At 37.3% G+C, this 20,732-nt stretch overlaps 2 protein-coding genes across 2 annotated transcripts in view; one reads left to right on the forward strand and one right to left on the reverse strand.

Annotated features, from left to right (window-relative positions):
* Positions 1–518: 518 nt before the first annotated feature.
* guca1a (guanylate cyclase activator 1A) lies at positions 519–6,823 on the forward strand. Its single transcript, XM_017707568.1, has 4 exons — positions 519–970; positions 3,834–3,983; positions 4,521–4,614; positions 5,838–6,823. The coding sequence occupies exons 1-4, from the start codon at positions 773–775 to the stop codon at positions 5,963–5,965; spliced, it is 570 nt and encodes a 189-aa protein (XP_017563057.1). The 5' UTR covers positions 519–772; the 3' UTR covers positions 5,966–6,823.
* Positions 6,824–8,003: 1,180 nt separating this feature from the next.
* orc5 (origin recognition complex, subunit 5) overlaps positions 8,004–20,732 on the reverse strand; it is a 14,722-nt gene continuing 1,993 nt past the window's right edge. Inside the window, exons 4-15 of the mRNA XM_017707570.2 lie at positions 20,618–20,732; positions 17,829–17,903; positions 17,205–17,316; positions 16,467–16,597; positions 15,184–15,232; positions 14,455–14,545; positions 13,136–13,188; positions 12,105–12,217; positions 11,175–11,222; positions 10,648–10,758; positions 9,870–9,982; positions 8,004–8,604 (exon numbers count right to left, since the gene is read on the reverse strand). The exon at positions 20,618–20,732 is cut by the window's right edge and continues 71 nt beyond it. Coding sequence (XP_017563059.2) covers positions 8,559–8,604; positions 9,870–9,982; positions 10,648–10,758; positions 11,175–11,222; positions 12,105–12,217; positions 13,136–13,188; positions 14,455–14,545; positions 15,184–15,232; positions 16,467–16,597; positions 17,205–17,316; positions 17,829–17,903; positions 20,618–20,732 — 1,057 coding nt within the window. The 3' untranslated portion in view covers positions 8,004–8,558. The remainder of the gene's footprint in view (positions 8,605–9,869; positions 9,983–10,647; positions 10,759–11,174; positions 11,223–12,104; positions 12,218–13,135; positions 13,189–14,454; positions 14,546–15,183; positions 15,233–16,466; positions 16,598–17,204; positions 17,317–17,828; positions 17,904–20,617) is intronic.

The raw sequence follows: 20,732 nt of genomic DNA on the forward strand, positions 1-20,732 counted from the left end.
CTTGCACCATTTGAGCAACTAAAATGGTGTCCAAATATTTCAGTTTTTATGCTGAGAATCATCAGGTTATCCTTAACTACCTTTTTTGAAAGTAAGCTAACAATTGGACGCTAAATTAAATATTTAGTAAAATTCAGTAAAAGTGTAAAAGCAACCAACAGCTACCAAGAAGAAAAATGAGTCTGAATCTTTATTTGTACTTGTATTTTGGACAAAATATGAGGACTATTATCATAATTTATTTTATTTATCAGTTCTAAAGTCCTTTTTTATGTTCCCAATTTTCTGTGTTTGCAGTGTTAATAACAGAGATTTTGTACAGCAGGTCATTATATTTATGCTTATACATACTATTTATGTTTCCACATGAATGGCTAACTGTGTCTAGGTGTGGTCAGCACTCCTGGTCTCATGCACACCTTAAGCAGCAGACAATCCTCCCATGAGCCGTCCTAAGCCAGTGTCTGTGGTAGATTATTCCTGGTGATTTTCAGCAGGGCAGGTGTTGAAGGTGCCTGGACACTATAAAAGCATCTCAGGTCCCCCAGGTCCTCTCCATCACCCAGTGTCGTACAGCTGTGAGACGCGAGCTTTTCGCCTGCACAGCACAATCACTGGGCTTCTGAAAATTAGCGCTTTCTTCTTTCTTATAGACTCGCCTAGCAGCCTGTAGCTTTCTTCATCCATTCCAAATCAGATCAGATCAGATCAGATCAATACTCTTCAGTACTCCTTTTTGCACAGTTCTTCGAACAGTCTTCCATTTTCAGCAATGGGGAATTCTACAGGCTCCACTGTGGACGATCTTCAGGCTGTGGAGATGCACTTGTGGTACAAGAAGTTCATGACTGAGTGTCCATCAGGTCAGCTCACGCTGCACGAGTTTAAGCAGTTTTTCGGGCTGCGGGGACTGGACCCCGAGGCTAATGCTTACATAGAACAGATGTTTCGCACTTTCGACATGAACAAGGTGAGTGAGAAAAATATATTTCTTCATATCCAAAATATATGTCTTAGCACTGAAATTACAAATATTCCATAAAGATGGAAAACATATGTATTTGTATTTCCTACTGTTCAAAACAACTGTGCAATAAATAAATGTCATATGATGTGTTAGCACCAAAATTTCAAATTCTTAATATAAAAGAAAAGAATATGTAGGCTTACATACACAATTCCTTATGTTCAAAATATATAAGCAATATATGTCAACATATGTGATGCCTTAGCCCTGAAAGTTTGCATAGCACTGATTTTCCAAATGGAAGGAACTATAGATGTAAATGTATTTCTGAATACTTCAAATAGAGGTACAATATATGACAATATATGTGATGTCAGCCCTGACATTGTAAATATTCCATATAGAAGAGACCTACACACACAAACACACACACACACACACACACACATATATATGAAAATATGATGTAAAAGATTACCTTTTCAGTAGCTTGGTGTAATCGTACTTTTTAAAAAATGTAAATATTTTTGCTGTTACTTTCTTTTAAAATAAGTAAAAATGCCTGCAATCAATTGAGTAACATAAAACAGCTATATTCTAATCTTTCGTGCATATTTATCCTCAAAACTCACGTATAGCTTCATGTTTATCAAAGTGTCTTCCTTGGTATGAAGAGCAGGTTTTGCCAAAATAATAAATGGACTTGTTTTATTGGCTGACCAACAATTTTGACGTATTTCTACCAGGGTTTATCATTTTTGCCTGATTAAATGACTAAAATGTAAGTTATTCAGAGCAGTTTGGTCTGAAATGCCCTGTTCTAGAGAACCATAATGAGTCAAAACTGTTAGTAGCGGTGATAGGAACCAGATGTCTGAAGACTTTAATGACTCTCTCACAGAAAGATATTACATGAAATGGTTATAAACTGCCTGATGCCTCCAAAATTGCTTTGCAATTGTTTTAACACAAATTTCTGGGCAAAAATGACCATTTTTAAATGTATTCATGGCAGATTTATTAAATGGCAAAATAATTCCCCAAGGAATTTTTTTCAGATTGAACACTATTTTATCAACATTAGCATTACATATAAAAAGTGTATGTTTGCTGTTTTGCTTTTGGATAGTAAATTAAGTTCCCTGGTTCCCGCCACCACCATAAGGAAATCAGAGCCTGTAAGTTTCTCTATAATTAATAGTTTTTTATCAAACCACTCTGAACTGCTTTGTTTAACGTCTGAACCACTGAATTATACATTTTGAAAAATGGATGGAATTATAACAGTGAGCACTGGGCAAGTGTTTCAGTGTCTGCCCATTGGCCTCTGTTATAGGAGTGTTTTGCACTAGCAGTCAACCACATGATAGAGACACATTAGACAGTTTATGTTGAAAAACGATGGAATATTTCTTTAAGAATCAACAAGCAAACATTCTTAGAAAAGTACTCATCTTCCTCTCTGTGTGCAGCAGTATTCACAGCTGTTTGAATGTGGGGATCAGAGAGAGGCTCTTTTCTTTCTCACGTGCTGCCTAGCACAATGTTTACGCTGCTATATCAGGCACCTGTTGTCAGCTTTAATTACACTGAGACATACTAAGATGTGAATTACAAGATTACCTTTAGGATTAAGACACTCAGACTGGATAATAGATGCATAAATAGTTTGTGCATGACCATGGTTCACTGTTATTAATCTGATCCTGCAGCACGTGCAAGAACAATTTGAACATATTGTCTTAACTGCATTTGCTCTATGTCAGGGCTTGTAAACTGCTGACCTGTATTTGATAAATACATTTAAGTGCAGTTAAGTGATACTTTTTTTAATCCCACAAACGGGGAAATTCCACCTCCGCATTTAACCCATCCATGAAGTAAAACATCACATACACATTAGTGACCACACACACTAGGGAGCAGTGGGCAGCCCTATCCACGGTGCCCGGGGAGCAACGTGTCTTGCTCAAGGACACCTCAGTCGTGGACTGTCGATCGAACTGGCAACCTTCCGGTCACAGGGCCGGTTCCCTAACCTCCAGCCCACGACTGCCACTTATTTCTGTATGGTACACTTCTCTGTGTAATATTTCCCCATACATTTGAAACCAAATGTATTTCAAATTAAACTGGGTCAATATTGCAATATATTCTTACATACATTTAGTCTTCAGAATGTATTTTGGCAAGAATTGCAATGTATTTGAAATAATTTTAAAAATAAATTTTTTCCAGTTGGGTACTCAACTACAGCAAAACTAATAAACAATTAAAGTGCTAGTTTAGTGATAAATCTTATTACATGGCCCTGGCCTCAAAGTGAATCAGCCTAGACATTTTTGGCATTGTGATAATCAAAGAATTTAATTATAGAGGAATTTTCATTTTAGTTACAAACTCTCAAAATGCTTTACACAGAAATACATGTAAAACATTGACATTGATAAATTAAGAAATAACTCTAGGCATGAGCTAGCCTAAACAAAATGGATTTAAAACACTACATAATATTTTCTAGAATGCTTTTTCAGAGTCGGATCGTTATAAGTAAACAACCTTCCACCAACTGAGCTGTGAAAGATCCTCCAGGTCTGCAGTAAGACAGCCTCAGGAGAACATGGACATGCTAAAATATGGTGTGTGTGAAGTAAAGACTGAAATTATCATTTAAAAGTTATATTCTGTGTAATTTTCTGTTACTTATGTGTTTCTGTGCTGAAAAATGAGTAACTTGTACTTTTTTGACTGGAGATTAAGAAATGAAATGGGGGTCTCAAACTTTTGCACAGTACTGTATAAAAATGATTTTGTAACTGAAACATCACTTTCTGTTGGACCTTCAAGAGTTTGCTTGTTTGTGCAGGACGGTTATATAGACTTCATGGAGTACGTGGCAGCTTTGAGTCTGGTGATGCGAGGCAAGATGGAGCACAAACTGCGGTGGTACTTCAGACTGTATGATGTTGATGGCAACGGCTGCATTGACAGACACGAGCTGCTCAATATCATAAAGGTAAGAAACAATAAAGCAACAAGAAAATGAACATTTTGGCACATTTAATCATTTTGAATATTTTATGTTTCAGCTCTTTTCCAATATGTTAAACTCAGCAAATAAACAAAAAACATGCACTACAAATAACAGAAAAATTACATAATTAGGTTTGCTCCATGTAGAGGATGTGTTAACAAAAAAGATCAACAAAACATGCAAATTCACAGGGGGTGTTCAAACTTCTGCACACGACAATGTAAACTGCATTGTAAAAGAAGATTGTCAGTTCAACTTAAAAAATGAGTTCATATGGTAACAAGCTCAAAAAAACTATATAATTTTTACATTTTTCTAAAAGGAATGATGTCTTTGATGTCACTCGCATGAGTGCATTCACATATGACTGCTATTCAGGAAAAATGAGTAAAATACAAGAAGAATACAGGATATAGGCCCTTGAAGTGTAGAGGAAGATAAGCAGGGCATGTACAGACTGTCTGTGGTGGATCAGATGAAGTTCTCCATAAAAAAACGTCACCTCTGTTTCTTTCTCAGGCCATCCGTGCCATTAACGGCAGTGATGCGCAGGATCTGACTGCTGAAGAGTTCACAAACCGCGTGTTCGACAGGATAGATGTTAATGGGGATGGTAAGTATAACATTCAGTACATAGTGTGACCAAATGATCACAGCAATTCCCCATAACTCACTGAGCACATCTGGGAGTATCTGTACAAAATCTTAAGAATCCTAGATTGCAAAAGGCCAAAGCTGGACTTAACCCAGTGAAATTTCTCCTTATTATGAATAATTTTTTTTTAAATCAGCTTGTGGTGGTCCATTGCCAATATTTACTCTCTTATGTTAAAAGATTCAGACAAGTGATTAAAGTTGAAAGATGAAAGTTTTTAAATAATGTCTTTATCAGATTCTGCAAAAAGTAAAAAAAAAACAACTACACAACAGTATTTAGTTTTTAAAAGTAAAACTAAGTTTTTGAAATGCCATAAACTTTGGCTTTTAAAATATTTTGTATCTGAAGGTTCCATAAAATTATGGGGGAAAAAAACAAGACACCAGTCAAGGTGTCTTCATTGTCATTCCCCAGTGTAGTTTATATACATTGGAATGAAATGTCATTCTTCAGGCCCCATAGTGCAAAACACAATAGCAACACATGGCACAAAACTACATGGAGAATATACAATAAATCCACCATAAATATATCACTGCTGTCGGAAGAAAACTTTGCATCTCCAAAACAATAACGTAGAAGGAAAAAAAACTACTTCACTTTTAATGTAAGTTGATGGAACCAGATTTTCATTCAAGTCATTCTGGGTCATTTATTTTAGTCCATTCACCATGAAATGTACATAAATGTAAAGGGAAACATTTGTTGGGATAGTGTAGTGGTTAACACCTCTGCTTTCTACACTGTAGACTGGAGTTCAATCCCCACCTGGGCAAACACCTTATGCTATACCAATAAGAGTCCTTGGGTGAGACTCCTAACACCGCCTTGGCCTGCCTATGTAAAACGATCAAATTGTAAGTTGCTCTGGATAAGAGTGTCAGCCAAATGTAAAGGGAAACAGGCAATGTCAAAATGCCAATGTCAAAAACTGAAAAAGGTCAAAAAATGGACATATGTTGTTTTCATATCAGAATATGTCAGAATAAAACCTTGTTGCCCTCTACACTGTGGAAATTTCATGATGAATATACCAAAATAAATGGCTCAAAATTACTTTGGGCAAAGTCTGGTTCCATTGACTTACATTCCACCAAATTCCAAACAAATTAAAGCTATATGTGCATCTTGCTGGCCTAAAGATGGATTTTTGTACAGTCTGTTTGTTCTCTGAACAGGCGAGCTGTCTCTGGAAGAGTTTGTAGAAGGAGCGCGGAGTGATGATGACTTCATGGAGGTGATGGTGAAGAGTCTGGATCTCACTCACATTGTCGCCATGATCCACAACCGCAGGCACAGCATATAAAAAACATCTTTCAAACCAAAATGCTCCTCTATGCCTACAACTCTGAATGAACCAGCTCAAAAGAGCAACAGTCATTGAATGGTTACCTAGGTTACAACTCTTACTCAATAGAACAACAATTGTTTAAGTCCAACAGTTGGACTAGCTCAAAAGAGGAACAGTTGTCTAATTGTTGGGCAACAGTTTTTAGAGTTGTCATAAATAACAATCATTTAACTGAACTGCACTATCAGTAACACCTTGTCATGCACAAATCAATGAATCACAGGCTTATAATTCTTGCTTATTTGTTTCCAAATAAGAAGTACACAAACAGCGTTCAAGAGCTGGGAGCTGACACCACATTGAGTTTACTGACTGTCTCCCAGAAAATAGCCTGTCAGCAGAGCCACAAATGCTACGGTTGTGTGGGAAAAGAGTCATGTATTAATGTGGATTGGTCCATCAACTTGCTTTTGAATATTGATCATTGTACTTTGGGCCAAACTTCTTTTAGTGAACCTTTTATGTATATATGTCTATAATTTATATGATTATGACAGCTATTTTAGCTTATAGCTATGATATTTAGCAACAAAAAGAAAATACAAGCTCAGGTCAAGAATGTTTACATCTGTAAAGGGAGCCTAAAAGGTACCTATATGTTAGAAATGACACTCTATAAACATTCTGCAGTTTATCAACCCATATAAGAGTGGTGTACATTTTGAGTAATGGATGTGTTTTTTTTTTTTAGCCCCAATGTCCATTCAGTAAAGCAAAGCTAGTCACAGCACGTTGTGTGCCTTCTGTAATAGGACTGCAGGACATTTCAGTTTGTTGTTGATCTGCTTCTGCTTTTTATTTCTCTAATAAATCCTGAACATTATAATCTGCTGTTTTTCTCCGATTCTTTTTTTTTTTTTTTAATAAATGACTTCACAACCCACCAGGGTCCTTTAATGCTTGTGCCCAGCTATTGAAGCTCTGATCTATTTGTTCATACGTTATATTAGGATGTGAGAAAAGATGAGTCAAGTTTCAAACCCCCTTTTAGCTTTTTCCCTCCCTGTTTCTATGACAACGACATTAAATCATCATGAAGAGGCATGAATTGAACAACGCTCTCACAAAAAAAAAAAAAAGGCCTCTCTGGAGCTGATTAAAATAAAAAAAAGACTGAAACAAGCTGCAGAACAGAGAGTGAAGACAACAAGACAATTTGAATCAATGCTAATAACTTCAATAGCAGCTAATGAACCTCTAACACAGGGTTATTCCTGAGGCCCTGGAGGCCACATGTGCTTTCCCTGATCTAAAATATCTGGTACGGCTCACTAGCTCATTGCCAAGCTCTCTGTGAGCTGATTGGATGCGTTAAAGCATAAAAACTCTGCAGTGCTGTGGTCTACCAGGATGAGATCCTTGTTTTAAAGTTTCATTGATGCTGCTGAGGCAATATATGCCCGTGTGTCTCAAACATGCCATACATATTTTAGTGCTTTTCCTACTTTAACACACCCACTTTAACTCTGTTGGGCTGTTAATGAGCTGATTAGTTAGATCAAGTGTGTCGGGAGCAGGGAAAACACTGAAAAATGCAGAGCCGTGGGCCACCAGGACCAGGGTTGAGGAAAAACTGCTGTACACTTGATATTCCCGTCACTTCAGAGCCTTGTGCATTTGTTAGTCTCAACAGCATAGCTGAGCAGAGTTGAGGAAACCAGCTGTACCACTGACTGAAGCAAGTATTATTTTTCGTCCATCCAAAAATATGATTCACATCTGCTAAAAAGTATGATGTTCATTTTTTAATATTCAGTGTGATATAAATCTTTACGAGAAAATGCAAAAAAGGGTACTCCAGCAGGCCCTCCCCCATAAATGTAACAGAAAATGTCATCAACTTGTGTTATTTTCCTTGTTTTCAGCAAAACTGATGAGTATCAACAGCTGGAGGTAATTCAGTAAAATTAAGTGGAATCCGTTTGGCTCCGTCCAACTTTAGATTTAAGAAAACAAGAAAACATTTGCATTGCAGCTGACAATGACAATATGATATAATGCAATATATATTTATTTATTTACTGATGGATCGACTGATTTATCCATTCATCACAAAACCATGTCAAAAAAATCTGCTATGGCCACTACACAGTAGTATGCCTTGTTCATTTCAGACATGCCCAGTTTTAAACACCTCTAATACTGGCACTTAGGACCTATTCCAATTCCAAAAACAAACAACAAAAAAAAAAAAATCTTCCTTCCTTACGCAAATATTTACCTTTCAGAATATCTACAGTGCTTAGTGGTTTAAACATTAAACGGAAACTGAAAAGCAAAATCTAAATTTCTTTAGAACAACCTGTGCACAACCTCACAATGGTTTCTGAAAAACAGACAGTTAAAGGAAGCAAAAGCAAGTTTTCTGAAATGCAGTCCAGCCTGGAGGGAATTAAGAAGCTTTTTTTCCCCACCCACATGTCCTAAAAATCAGCCACTGTGAGCATAGAGCTGACAACATTCTCCCATCAGCTCGCTAGTCCGGCTGGCCATTGGACAAAGCATTGTCCAATCAGATGCCTGCCTCTTGCCCAGACAAACGAGGTCTTCATATGAAGTCATAGAGATACCTCACAATGTCAAAGCTCACCGTTCTAAAAAGAGAAAAACAAAGAAATTCAGCATTAATGTTTTAATACAGATCAAGTCATAACATGAGCAACAAAATATAATATTTATTAACAGTAGGGGTGGGGTAGGAGATAAAAATCGATTCTTAGATGCATTGCGATGCGGACGTGAACGATTCTGAATATATTTAGTTTATAAAGTAAAAATGATGTTGTAACACAAAGGGCGGAACTTGAAAGTGGGTGAGTGCAGCGCCCAGACAGTCTGTGGTGGCACATAACAAAAACACTACTGGATGAGTGATAAACCCGACCGGCTCCCACTGCATTAAAGCCAGGTTAGGTCAGGAGCCACAACCCAAATGTTAAGAAGAGATATTTTGTCCTTTCAACAATAACAACACCTTGGAAGCCACAACATTTTATGTCCAGTATGTAATCATGTCCTAGTATAGACTAATAGTATAAATGAAAACGCAGACTTACTTTGCTCTGCTTTAAGGTCATCACCAAGAAAAAAAATTTGGGCAATAATAAAAACAATTGGTGTTTTTTTTTTTTTTTGGACCCCACAAGTTTTAAAATATTCACGTCTACCAAAGGGTCAAGATGACACTTTGTAGCCTATATAGTGATTCAAAATGTTCTCTACCAAATGGTTGAGCAGAACATTAAAGGGTTAAGCTTTAGTTCAGCTATAGCCGCTTTCCTCCCATTTCTGCCAGAAAACGTTTCCCTAAAAGTAGAAGAGTTTCTTGTAAACTGTCTCTCAATGATTGTCTGTTTCACGAGGCTTCTTGATCTAATTTTTCAATTCCACCTTAAATTCTGACTGAGGCATCAAATGTAAACACGGCACCATTTAAGGTGGAACGGGAGAATTCGAAAGAGAAGCGACTTCATCTTTTTAAAACGTTTGACAGTCTCTCATTGCAGATTAAACATACCAGGAAAACAAATTCATTATGGATCATTACAAATACTTTTCGTTAAAACTACCAAGTCCTCACACAGTGAGAACAAGGGAATCCTGTAGATGCATCGAAAATTGTTTTATAAATCGCATCCCAATCGTCTGAATCGTAATCGAATCAAATCGTGAGGAGTCTAGAGATTCCCACCCCTAGTTAACAGAGTACGTTATTAAACGCTGCAGTAAAATGAGTCAACTTCAACCTGTATTTGTCAGGTTTTGTGAAGCTGGAACAGGAACCCTGTCTGAATTAAATATACACGCAGACAGGCAGGCAGGCACGCACGCACGCACGCGCTCACACACACACACACACCTAGAGATCGCAAGAATGAAGTCCAGGGAGACAGCACACTTGTACTTGGGTGTATCCAGCTGGTCGTCATGTCCAACCTGAGTAAGGAGCTGCAGGGTGACCAGAGAGGAAATCTGCAGGAGAAAGTAACAACATGGTGGGGCTCTGAAAAATACTGAAAATTATCAGACAGTATATTGTACAGGGCCATGTATCATTATGAAATGTTTACCTAATGTAAAACAAAGCAATGTAACAGTGAAATAGAAAATAATCCTTAAGAAAACAAATTTTGAAAGCAACAAAAAGCTGAAAGCTGGAGAAAACTGAATGACAACAGAATTTACAGTTAAATTATACATAACTACAAATTCTCATGTACTGACTGCCGAGTGTGTCATATGATGTGGTTAAAGGCTGGACTGCATTATTTTGACCACATGTATTTATATTGGTCAGAATGTTTACAGCAAAAAAAAAAAAAAAAAAAAAAAAGAATTGTGATCTGTTACAGCCAGCTAGCTAGATCAACTATATATAACTAATATTTTATACTATACAACTATATTTAACTAATATAATTTTTTACAATTTTATTTAACAAATTTTCTGACAAACAATTTATAGTTCATGGTGACAAGAGTGTAAAATGAAACACTGCCACCTACTGACTAGTAAGTACTGTTATCTTTAGTATATTCTATTTAAACCCTGTCTAATTTCCTAATCCACTCAGTATCAATACCATAACTTGCCTTTAATGCACACTATCATTACTGTTTTAATGAGCTGTAATTACCTGGGAGAACACGCTGGCTGTTGGCGCCACTCTGCTGTCCACCACGCTGTAGAAGATGGCCAACAGTCTGTCCAAAGGAAATGGCTTCGGTCCTAACAGATGGTTACTAGTCTGGAGAGAGATGGAGGGGGAAAAAAGGAGGGAGAAAGAGACAGTGAATGAGAGACAGAGAGAAGATGGTAAGAGCAACGGAGAAAAGCCATGAGAGCATGAGATACAAGAGTGAAAGAGGCAGAGAGTGAAAGGGGGAAAAAAAAAACAAAAAACAAAAAAACACAACACCAAAGAGAGAGAAAGAGACAGGCAGAGACAGACAGACAGACACACAGACACAGAGAGAGAGAGAGAGAGAGAGAGAGAGAGAGAGAGAGAGAGAGAGAGAGAGAGAGAGAGAGAGAGAGAGAGAGAGAAATAAAAGAACATGCAAAAAAAGAGAAGGAAAGAGAAAGAAAGAAAAAGATGATTAAAAAAAACTTTAAAAATAAAAGGTTAACAATTCCTGATTTCACATGATCATAGCCACACACCTTTTCATGTTTCTTCAAGAAACTGGTTTTCTTCATTTTCCCATGATGCTGTTGTAAAGACACATACATATTCATTATTGTTCTACCCACATTAGACACAAATAAAAACATGGGAAAACTTTGAAAGGTCTCTACTCAAATGGGAATTCGATCGATTTCTAAAAATATCTGCACAGTCATTAAGAGCGTTCACAGCAGTGGTGAACCAGACGTCTGAAGGCTTGTAAAACCACCTAAAACAAAACTATAGCTACAAAACACTTATGAATATGTTGCCTGATGTTGCCAGACATGGCATTTTGCAACAGCTTTAGGGTTTTGGCCTTAAACTCATTTTTAAATTCATACAGGGTGTAAATAAAACTCAGAACACATGCAGGGTCATTAGTAATTTTAGACAGTAAAAAATGGCTATATTCATGTTTTAGACAGTGTGAAAAAAATATTTGAATCTGTAAGTTTCTCAATTAAACCACTTACAAAGAACCACTTCACATCAAACCCCTCTGAAGAAATTTAGAAGAAGAAAAAAAAAAAAAGAAAAAAAAAGAAAAATCAGTGGAATTCCCTTTTGAGAACTCACTGAAACCTGATACATAACTTATTCATTAAGTCCTACGTAGTCATTCATGCAAGCTTAGGTCAGGGGTTTCTTTTCACATATTTGCTTGCTGTCTATACCATCTGTGGTATTAATTACTTAGAAACTATTACGAATTATTCAGTACCTATTGTGCACTACTAACTACTGCTACAAATTATTTAGCAACAATCTGAAACTCACGTGCAAGTGTAATAATAAGTGTAAGTCTAGATGCACTAAGATGCCCTCAGTTTTTAGTGCAAAGTAGCATTAACAAATATTTGTGCATTTGCTTTACCTACTGCAAACAAGGCTTGAAAAGGTAAAAGAGGGAGGGTGAGATAGACCTTGACGAAGAATCGGCGGTCAGTCCGGGCCGGATTATATGAGGCCAGATAGGCCGCAATCAGAAGGAACTTGGAGTAATACGGCAGCTCCACATGAGCAAGAGCTGATAAACCTACAGACAGAGGCAGAGAGACAGAGAGAGACAGACAGCTGGATTACTTTTCCCTTTAAATTTTTCTATAATGTATATTTGTCTTTAATTTCAAGCATTTAAGCTAGGCCCAAAAATTTAGGTCAACACCAATTTTAACACTAACACACACACACACACACACACACACACACATTCAATCAGGTGGGTCCAAACCGCACAATATAGACCAAATATGGTCCAAGTATGTGATAACACTGCTACACACTGTGACTGTGATATGCCTTGCAATATACTTACAACGCACTTATGAACATTTGATCTGACAATAAAAAAAAAACTGGACTTCATTGTTTTAACCTAAAGTATTTGGATCATTCTACCCACATTACATATTTACAAGGATTGTGTTATGATCTGCTTAAATCAAAGACAATAACAAATAGTAATAAGCTAAATATACAAAATCATCACTTAAAGGGTGCCTTCTATTGGGAACTGACTGTCCCAAATACTAAAGTCTACATTTACACTTGGGAAAAAATAACTTTTTTTCTTTTAAAGTAAAGTCAAATGATTTAGAAACATACGTAGAAAACCAATCATGTAGAAATTAGGACTAAAAATCCACCTGGATTATCAACACGGAGAAATAGAACTTTTATTTCTGAAGGGTTACAAATCATCATCAAATATCTGTATGAAATATCAGTCAAATCTGGTCCATTTGATTTTTTTAATCAGCATAATGAGAAGATGGGACAGCTATATCTGTGTGTGGTAGATTGGTGCTCTGCTGGGTTTTACACACGGGGGAAATCCTGAGCAGCCTGGCAGACAGAGCAGCTCCAGCAGATGGCCAGAGTGTGTTTGTGAGCATCCAGGCCTCTGAACTGGGACTACACTACCGATTCTCCTTCTGTGTCTGTGTGTGTGTACCTCTTAAAGCTGTAGCCTCCTTCTCATCCATCTGCTGCTGCCCCCACTGAACACTGGGGTGAAAACACATACCCACATGTTAACAAGTTTTGGCAGTGCCTCTTAGATATAAATATAAACTTTACTTGCAAAAATACGTGAAATGCGACTGAAGAACAGGGTAAAAGTGGCTATATATAGTCTGTAAGTGTAGAACTACAAAGTGCACCTATATAGTAAGTGGAGCTGATAAAATAGACAATAGGTATTTCATTGTTACGTTTTGCACATATGTTCAGTGAGAGAGCCAGTCTAGCACCTGATCTCTGATCAACACGTGCAGAATGTGGCTTGACATTGTCAAGTTGAAATAAGCTCAGACGTCACTGAAAAAAATGTTGTGTAGAGGCAGCATATGCTCATTGTCCAAAAATTTGTTTGTCCATTTCAGATTAGTACAGAACACAGACTCAGATGAGCACCAATTATTTTGGAACCGGGCTTATTAGTTTACACACCCAGTTTGTAACCAATTAAAGCTGGCTGTATACTTAGAACAATGAAAGAACTCCACACAATAAACTTAAGCCCCTGGGGTGAGTATACTTAAAAAGAACTAATACATCTCGGTACCACTAGAAGCCCGCTGGGTGAAGGTTAGAGGCTCTGGTGAGGAAACCGTGCATTACACTGAATGAAGTCGACTCACCACACAGGTTTGGCCAAAAATGTGCTGTTTTGCATCAAAGCATTGCTTTAGTTAGTTTTAGTTAGTATGCTGCTGACATTGCACTTTAAATGTTGTTTCATAGTAGTGCATGAATAATTCATAAGGGTAACAAGATGATAAACCTTGAGATAAATAACTCCCTTTTCTAGGGAAATATTATTTTTGCCTATGAATTGATGTCTCCTACTAAATTACTGACTGATTGCCACTGTTTAAATGCACATACCCAAAACAAACATTCATTTTTAATGGTGCTTGCATACACCCCAAAATGTAAGGCCAACATCTCTTATCTTATACTGTTGGCACTTGTCTGACAAATACCATACAGCTGATGACGTTCCAGCAAACCTTCTCTTGTTTTGAGTAGCTTCTGATGAATGGACCAGTACAAATGATCTAAAATTGTTAATCAAATTTAGCTACATTAACAAGGTTAATTAACAGAATGCTGGTGTTAACAGTCAATGGTTTTGACATGACACTGACTATATCATTTTAAAAACAATCATTTACAAACTGAATAAAAGACCTAATGTTTAAGGAGCCGCCAGTCATTTGCTTGAATAATTTGAATAACTTGAATAACTATGTCATCATCCGTCCTCACCTGGACACCTCTCTCAGGTACACGGTCTGCATGGCTCTCTTCAGATGCGGCTCAATGTTCCTCCACAGTTTGTGTGTATTGCCCTCTTTGGCTGAGAAGACATTAGAAACCAGCTTTAAACAACTTATTACAATGGTAACTTTATAAGAGAATGAATTTAAACAAAAGGTTCTTGTACAGTATAAGCAAAAATCTGAGACCACCCCTTCATTAATTTAATTTCCTGTCAAAATAGCTATTAAGTGTAAACCTTTCAGTGTCAAAAAAACAGAAAACATATTTAACAGATAATTACATAACTGACTCATCAGTACATACAGCATTAGTCCACATCTCAGATGTTCTGTTTAAACACTAAAGCGCAAATGTTCTTTTTTTATTTAGTTTCTTTTCTCAGTAAGGACTTCTTCACAGCTACACATCCTCTCAGACTCAGTGTTGAGTTGCCTTCTCACAGTGGAAGGATGGACAAAAACATCTTTGGATTCTTTTCTGATCTAAAGCAAGTCAAGCTTGATTTCATCTTTATCTCTTAAAAATGAAAGCTTTAAGTACTATTTCTGATGGTGTCAGTTTTGGTGGTCTGCCAGGTCTTTGTGTGGTTGTTATGAGTCCCATTTTTACATAATTGCTTGAACTTCATTATCTAAATGAGTAACAGCAGTGAACACATGGTACAACTACATTCCTATAAATAACAGGAACTTCTGAAATGTTATAAATGTTTACCTTCTCCTTTCTCTAGAGGTTCGCAGAACTTGGAGAAATTGAGGGCAGCCTGTTGAAGAGAAGAAAAACAAATGATACAGATGGCAGCGTAAAAATAAATAAATAATTTACATGCTCTCACTCTTAACATACTGATCCCCCAAGAAGGAAAAAACTATTTAGGTGACTGGTTTGGTCCCAAGTAGCCCTGCCCTGAAAATCTGAGTATTTTGCTGCTCCAACACACGTAATTCAACTAATAAGCTCATTATAAAGAGACCATATCACCACGTCATTTATGGCCACATGAAGATGCGGAGGATCCACAACATTAACCCTCTAGGGCATTTCTATCACCTGTGAAAGAGTTTGTTGATTTGTTTATTAGCCTAGATTGTATATAATAGCATAAGCACTGCACTTTTTTTTACTGTTTCTGCCTAGAAACTACAAGCATGCACGTGTGGCACACATTAAAAAAAGACCCAAAGTGTGTTTATGGCTCATGCATACGGCACTTGCAAAAGCCTACATAGATTGCACAGCTGGCGCGTTATGCAGAAAGTCACTGCGCTTGGTGTGGAATGGGTTTTAGCATCTTATTCTCTAACTTTTTAATTCGCATTTTCTTTTCCACCTTAAAAGGTGCAGTAGTTATTCAGATTTCCTTCAGGCACCAGAGTATAAGACGCTTCAGCTTTGTCTAACTTGAAGGGTTAATTAGCCAAGTTGTTGAAATGGCGTGTTGGAGAGAGCAAACTTGAGTTAGAACAACTTCCATTTATCTCCTGTTTGGGAACACTTTGGTTTTCCAGTCCAGTGGATGGACAAAGAGTAGTATGCAAAAAAAGTGACAGTGTGCAAGTATCAAATAACACCTCTACTCTGGTGTAGAATCCTGGATTCAGTGGTTTGAAAATCCTCTCTCACTAGTCACTTTATACACAAACACAAAATCAGACTGTTTATAAACTTGTAAAGTTCACGTCATTTAAATTGTGAGATGTTGCCTTATAGTCCACATACAGTGTTTACTTTTATTGAGCCATAAAAACATACGTATTTGCCAAACGTGTGCAACATGTAATATACATCTTGCTCCTCTGTTTATTTTTTATTTTCTGTTTTCTAAGAATCAAAAAATTTTATGTTGTGATGCAAAAACTGCAATACGTTTCATGAAATGTGTGTATTGTTACACCACTAGTGCACATACTTACAGAAAAGAGAAACAAACGATAGCAATACAATCAAATGGTAAGTCACACAGTTAGAACAGGTTAATGTGTGTATTCATATTTTACCAGGTGTCGTAGCTCCCTCAGGTCTCTGCAGACCGAGTAGAAGACTCCCAGCAGGATGTTGATGTAGGACGAGTACAGTTCAGGTGTGTAGGATGGGTTACTGTCAAGTGACAGAATCTGCAGGAGTTCCGCTGTGGCATAAATCACACACACAAACACAGAATATTGGTAATAAAAATAAGACACTAAGCTTTATGCTGCTATTTTTAGTTCCTTTATTTAGGCCCAAAAAGGAGCACATATTTTTGGACTTTATTACCATACATTTTGATTAAATCTAATGTACTAAAATCAGTATAGCCAAATCGGCACAATGCTTTTTTATATTCCCAGTACACTGAACCTACAGTTTACTCTCCACACTGAAATGGTGTGCAGCATAACGACAAAGAGCCATATAAGACAGGAACGATAAATACAATCAACCATCAATGTGATGAAAGCTATAAAAGATCAGGCACAAGGTTACTTGTGATGAACACATACTAAGAAGGAATGCTCATACCTACACATGGCCCTGAGCAGTCTGCATATTCATCCTAAGTTGAGCAATTCTAACTCATTTATGGGGCGAATTTTAGTCCTTCATTTTAACGGACTTTTGACAGGCACAGAGTTACAAAAATATCAGCTCAGAAAGCACGGATTCCTGCTTACCCAAATCTTTTGGCTTCCTTTATCTACTTATTTAACTATTTGCTTTTGATTTCACTGCATCTAAATGAGTTACTACTTTACCTTTAGTGTAATCGGGGAAGTGCAGCAGCAGAGGCTCGAAGCAGCCAGTGTTTGGCCGAAACTTGTCCCACACGATCTCACTGAGCAGGATTACAGCCACATTATCATCCACCTGACACCGGACAGAACGCAGGCCAGCTGAGACAACAACAGCTCAAGACAGATGACCCCAGCCTAGTGTGCAGTGGACCCCCCAGGCATAAACTACTGTTTAAAATCTTGGAATCAGCGTTTACAATAAAAATCAACTTTATCACAGGTACATGTAAAAAATTATTCTATTACGATGTTAGTTCCAAACTGTCTAAACTAAAAGCAAGTGCTCTCACTTTCACCACACACTCTCTCGACTCAATAGTTTTAGCCTGCTAGTTTCATCCACACTTTTAAGCATTTAAAATCCGTAAATAAAACCTTCCCCCCCATTTCCTGTGTGGTAAACTACCCGAATTACAGTATCATCACTACCTCTATAAAGAAATCTGATCTGGTAGGTTTCTCTACAATAAACTGTTCCACATCAAACTCTAACTGACTTTGTTTACAAGTAGGGTTAGATTTGGGGGAGAAAATGTGGAATTCTTTTTTTCAGATATGTCCAGAATGATGAGTGTGGGTTGGTACCAGTTCCTGTAGGCGCAACAGACCAGGCAGCAGATTGGCTTCCATATCTCTGAGGAGCTCCGCTCTTTCCAAAACCTTCAAAAACATCACACAGTACCTTTCGTTATTCCTTTCATTTCACATACGAATTCCTAGTAATGCCTGTACTAGTCATATTCGTAGAACATTGTAAGTGATTTCAGTTTATGATCAGTTGATGAGTGAAAGATTGATCTCCATAGCTGTTCAGAATTAAGCTTAATTAAGAATCAATTCCACACTTTTCACAGAAAGAAGTTGAATGGCCATATTTGGCAGGTTTATTTTGATGGGTAGAGGTGTGTTCTCTGTAAAGGACATGTTAACTTATTTTCACTTGAATTAATAAAACATGTTATGGGGCATTCTCATTTTTTTTGCACACAGCTGTTTGTCTATCACCACCCACACCACCTATATGTTAATGCATCAAGTTTTCACTCATATTATAAAAGCAGTAAGCTGCTCCCTCTTCTGCTACACCGATTTTACTTCACGTTGGATAGAAGGTAAGCCCAGTAACAGTTTACAAAACGAAGGATGAAAACAAGACACAACACATGAGCCAGAACACAACATGGTTCAGAAAGTTTGTTGGATATTAATGTAACTGTCACAAATATGCATCATAAAAAAAAAAACAGCTGCCCAATCAGTCATGGCTTTTTCTCTTCTGTTTACAGAAGATAATGTTGAATGTCAGTGTGAACACCCACCAAGATAATCAGAATTAAGAACCAACAGTACATCAGTTCCTACCACAGGTATGAAAAACAGGAAACTGGAGGAAAAAATTAAAACATACCTTTATCTTACCAAAGAAACACCATTGATTGTGCATTAAGAGACATTAGTGTTTAAGATGTTTAAAGCCTTTGGCCATATATGTAATTTCCACCTGTTCTGAAAGGACCTCTATGTGTAGGATTTAGAAAACAAAGCAAACGATTTTCATATTCGTACGTGAGCAAGCAGGTCAGCATTTATAAAAGTGTTTTTGTGTTTAAATTCTATTTTTTTTATAGCAAGAAAGGTGCAATTGCACTGTCCGTTTTATCCTGGTACTCCACCTTTTCACATAGAGAGCCAACAGTGTCCTAATTTATCTGTTACCAGCATTACAAGAAAACATTTAATATATTAGTATTTAAATTCAAAATAAGTTGATTTCCACTCTGCCGAAAGAATGGCCACTAAGAGGCCTTTATGAACACTAAGAGGGTTAATGAACTATTTCTGAGCTGTTATCTTAGCCAGTGTGTACCACACCCTTACAACATAAAATAGAGCCATTAGATGAAAAACTACAGCAACAAAAATGTTTATTAAGTTTAATTAAGTTATTAAGTGACCCTTATTAGTCCCACGACAGGGAAATTTCACCTCTGCATTTAACCCATCCGTGAAGTGAAACACCACATACACATAGTGAACGAACACACACACACACACACACACACACACACACACACACACACACACACACACACAAGGGGGCAGTGAGCACACTTGCCCGGAGCAGTGGGCAGCCCAATCCGCAGCGCCCGGGGAGCAAAATGTGCTCAACATTAGATTTGTCTGTACACTCGCTCCGTGTTCAAGGAGAGACTATCTAGATTTTTACATCCCAAAAAAACAGAAGGGTCTGTACTTGCTTCACATCCAGTCAATAGTAATTTATCTCTTCTCATATCGTCACTGTGAAATCAGACAGCCTTACTGAACTTTGGATTTTATACCCATATCGCACAGCTCTACTGACTAATGCAATTTGTGTGACTTATTGAATATACGCTAATCCCAGCAGTTCCCTGGTGGATATATTTGCATATATTCTTGTACAGACTCTGTGTGACGTAAACTGCTCTATATGCACTCCCTGGAGATAACCAGACGCTATCCAGATTTAAGTAAAAGAATATCCTCCTCTGCATTTTGTACACACTTATCTGAACGAGCAGTGCTTATCCCTGAGGATGGGGAGGTTATCAAGACAGAGAACCTGTAATAACTGCTGATGCAGATTTTATGTTTTTGCAATGCAATAACTTCCTTTTGTCTTGAGGCGTGCATAAAGACCTCTTAGCTGAGCCTTGCTGTAACAGAGCAGAATGTTCTACATAAGCTGGAACAAAACCTCCTTGCTTCAAACTTCTCCTCACTTGGAAACAGTACACAGATCATCAGAAGTTTGGGGACTCCTAACTGTTCTAATTTTTTTTTTTAATAAATGACCATGTTCACTTAGTCAGTTTGCAAAATCTTAGCAAACAAAGGCCAAAGTGGTTTATATCCTGCCCTTTTTAGGCTAAATAAACAAATTAAATTAAATTCAGTGTTGTAAAATAAAATAAAAATGACACCTGCTAAAAGCCCTCCCTTGGGAATTACGCCCAACTTATTTTATCCTCTTTTTGCTATATCAACTCTCAAATCTTTCATCTGTTTAAACCACTTTTGGGCCAAAAAAGTTTCAATATGTGCTTTTAACAACAGTTTGGAAAAGAAAACTGTCATTACTGAGGCACAAAACGTATATTCATTGAAACAATGTTTAATATGTGTTTCTGAAAAGAATAACGGCTGACATCTTCACACAAACGTGCTATTAAATCATAATATAAAGTGTTGATAAGTGTTGTATGTGTAAAGTGTAACAATGTATATCATTTAAAATAGAACATTTTTGAAGGTGGTTTGTAATGCATTTTGGAACAAAACCCTAGTTATGAGGCCAAAACAGCAAAACACGGTAAAAGGTCTGTACTCACTATGTATCGGGTCTGTTTGGCAGGTTGCTGGGCACAGACTTGTCTGTAGACTCGCACAAAGTCAGAAAGAGAGGGCAAGCGAGGGAGCAGAGCGGCTGAGTCCGCACCAAACAAA

Source organism: Pygocentrus nattereri, chromosome 1 (genome assembly GCF_015220715.1).
Source record: "Pygocentrus nattereri isolate fPygNat1 chromosome 1, fPygNat1.pri, whole genome shotgun sequence".
NCBI lineage: Eukaryota > Metazoa > Chordata > Actinopteri > Characiformes > Serrasalmidae > Pygocentrus > Pygocentrus nattereri.

Excerpts from the sequence above, each read along its gene's own strand:
- guca1a (XM_017707568.1), top strand. The coding sequence starts at position 773 with ATGGGGAATTCTACAGGCTCCACTGTGGACGATCTTCAGGCTGTGGAG. Across the intron at positions 971-3,833 it reads GCACTTTCGACATGAACAAG|GACGGTTATATAGACTTCAT; the intron begins GTGAGTGAGAAA and ends TTGTTTGTGCAG. Across the intron at positions 4,615-5,837 it reads GATAGATGTTAATGGGGATG|GCGAGCTGTCTCTGGAAGAG; the intron begins GTAAGTATAACA and ends TTCTCTGAACAG.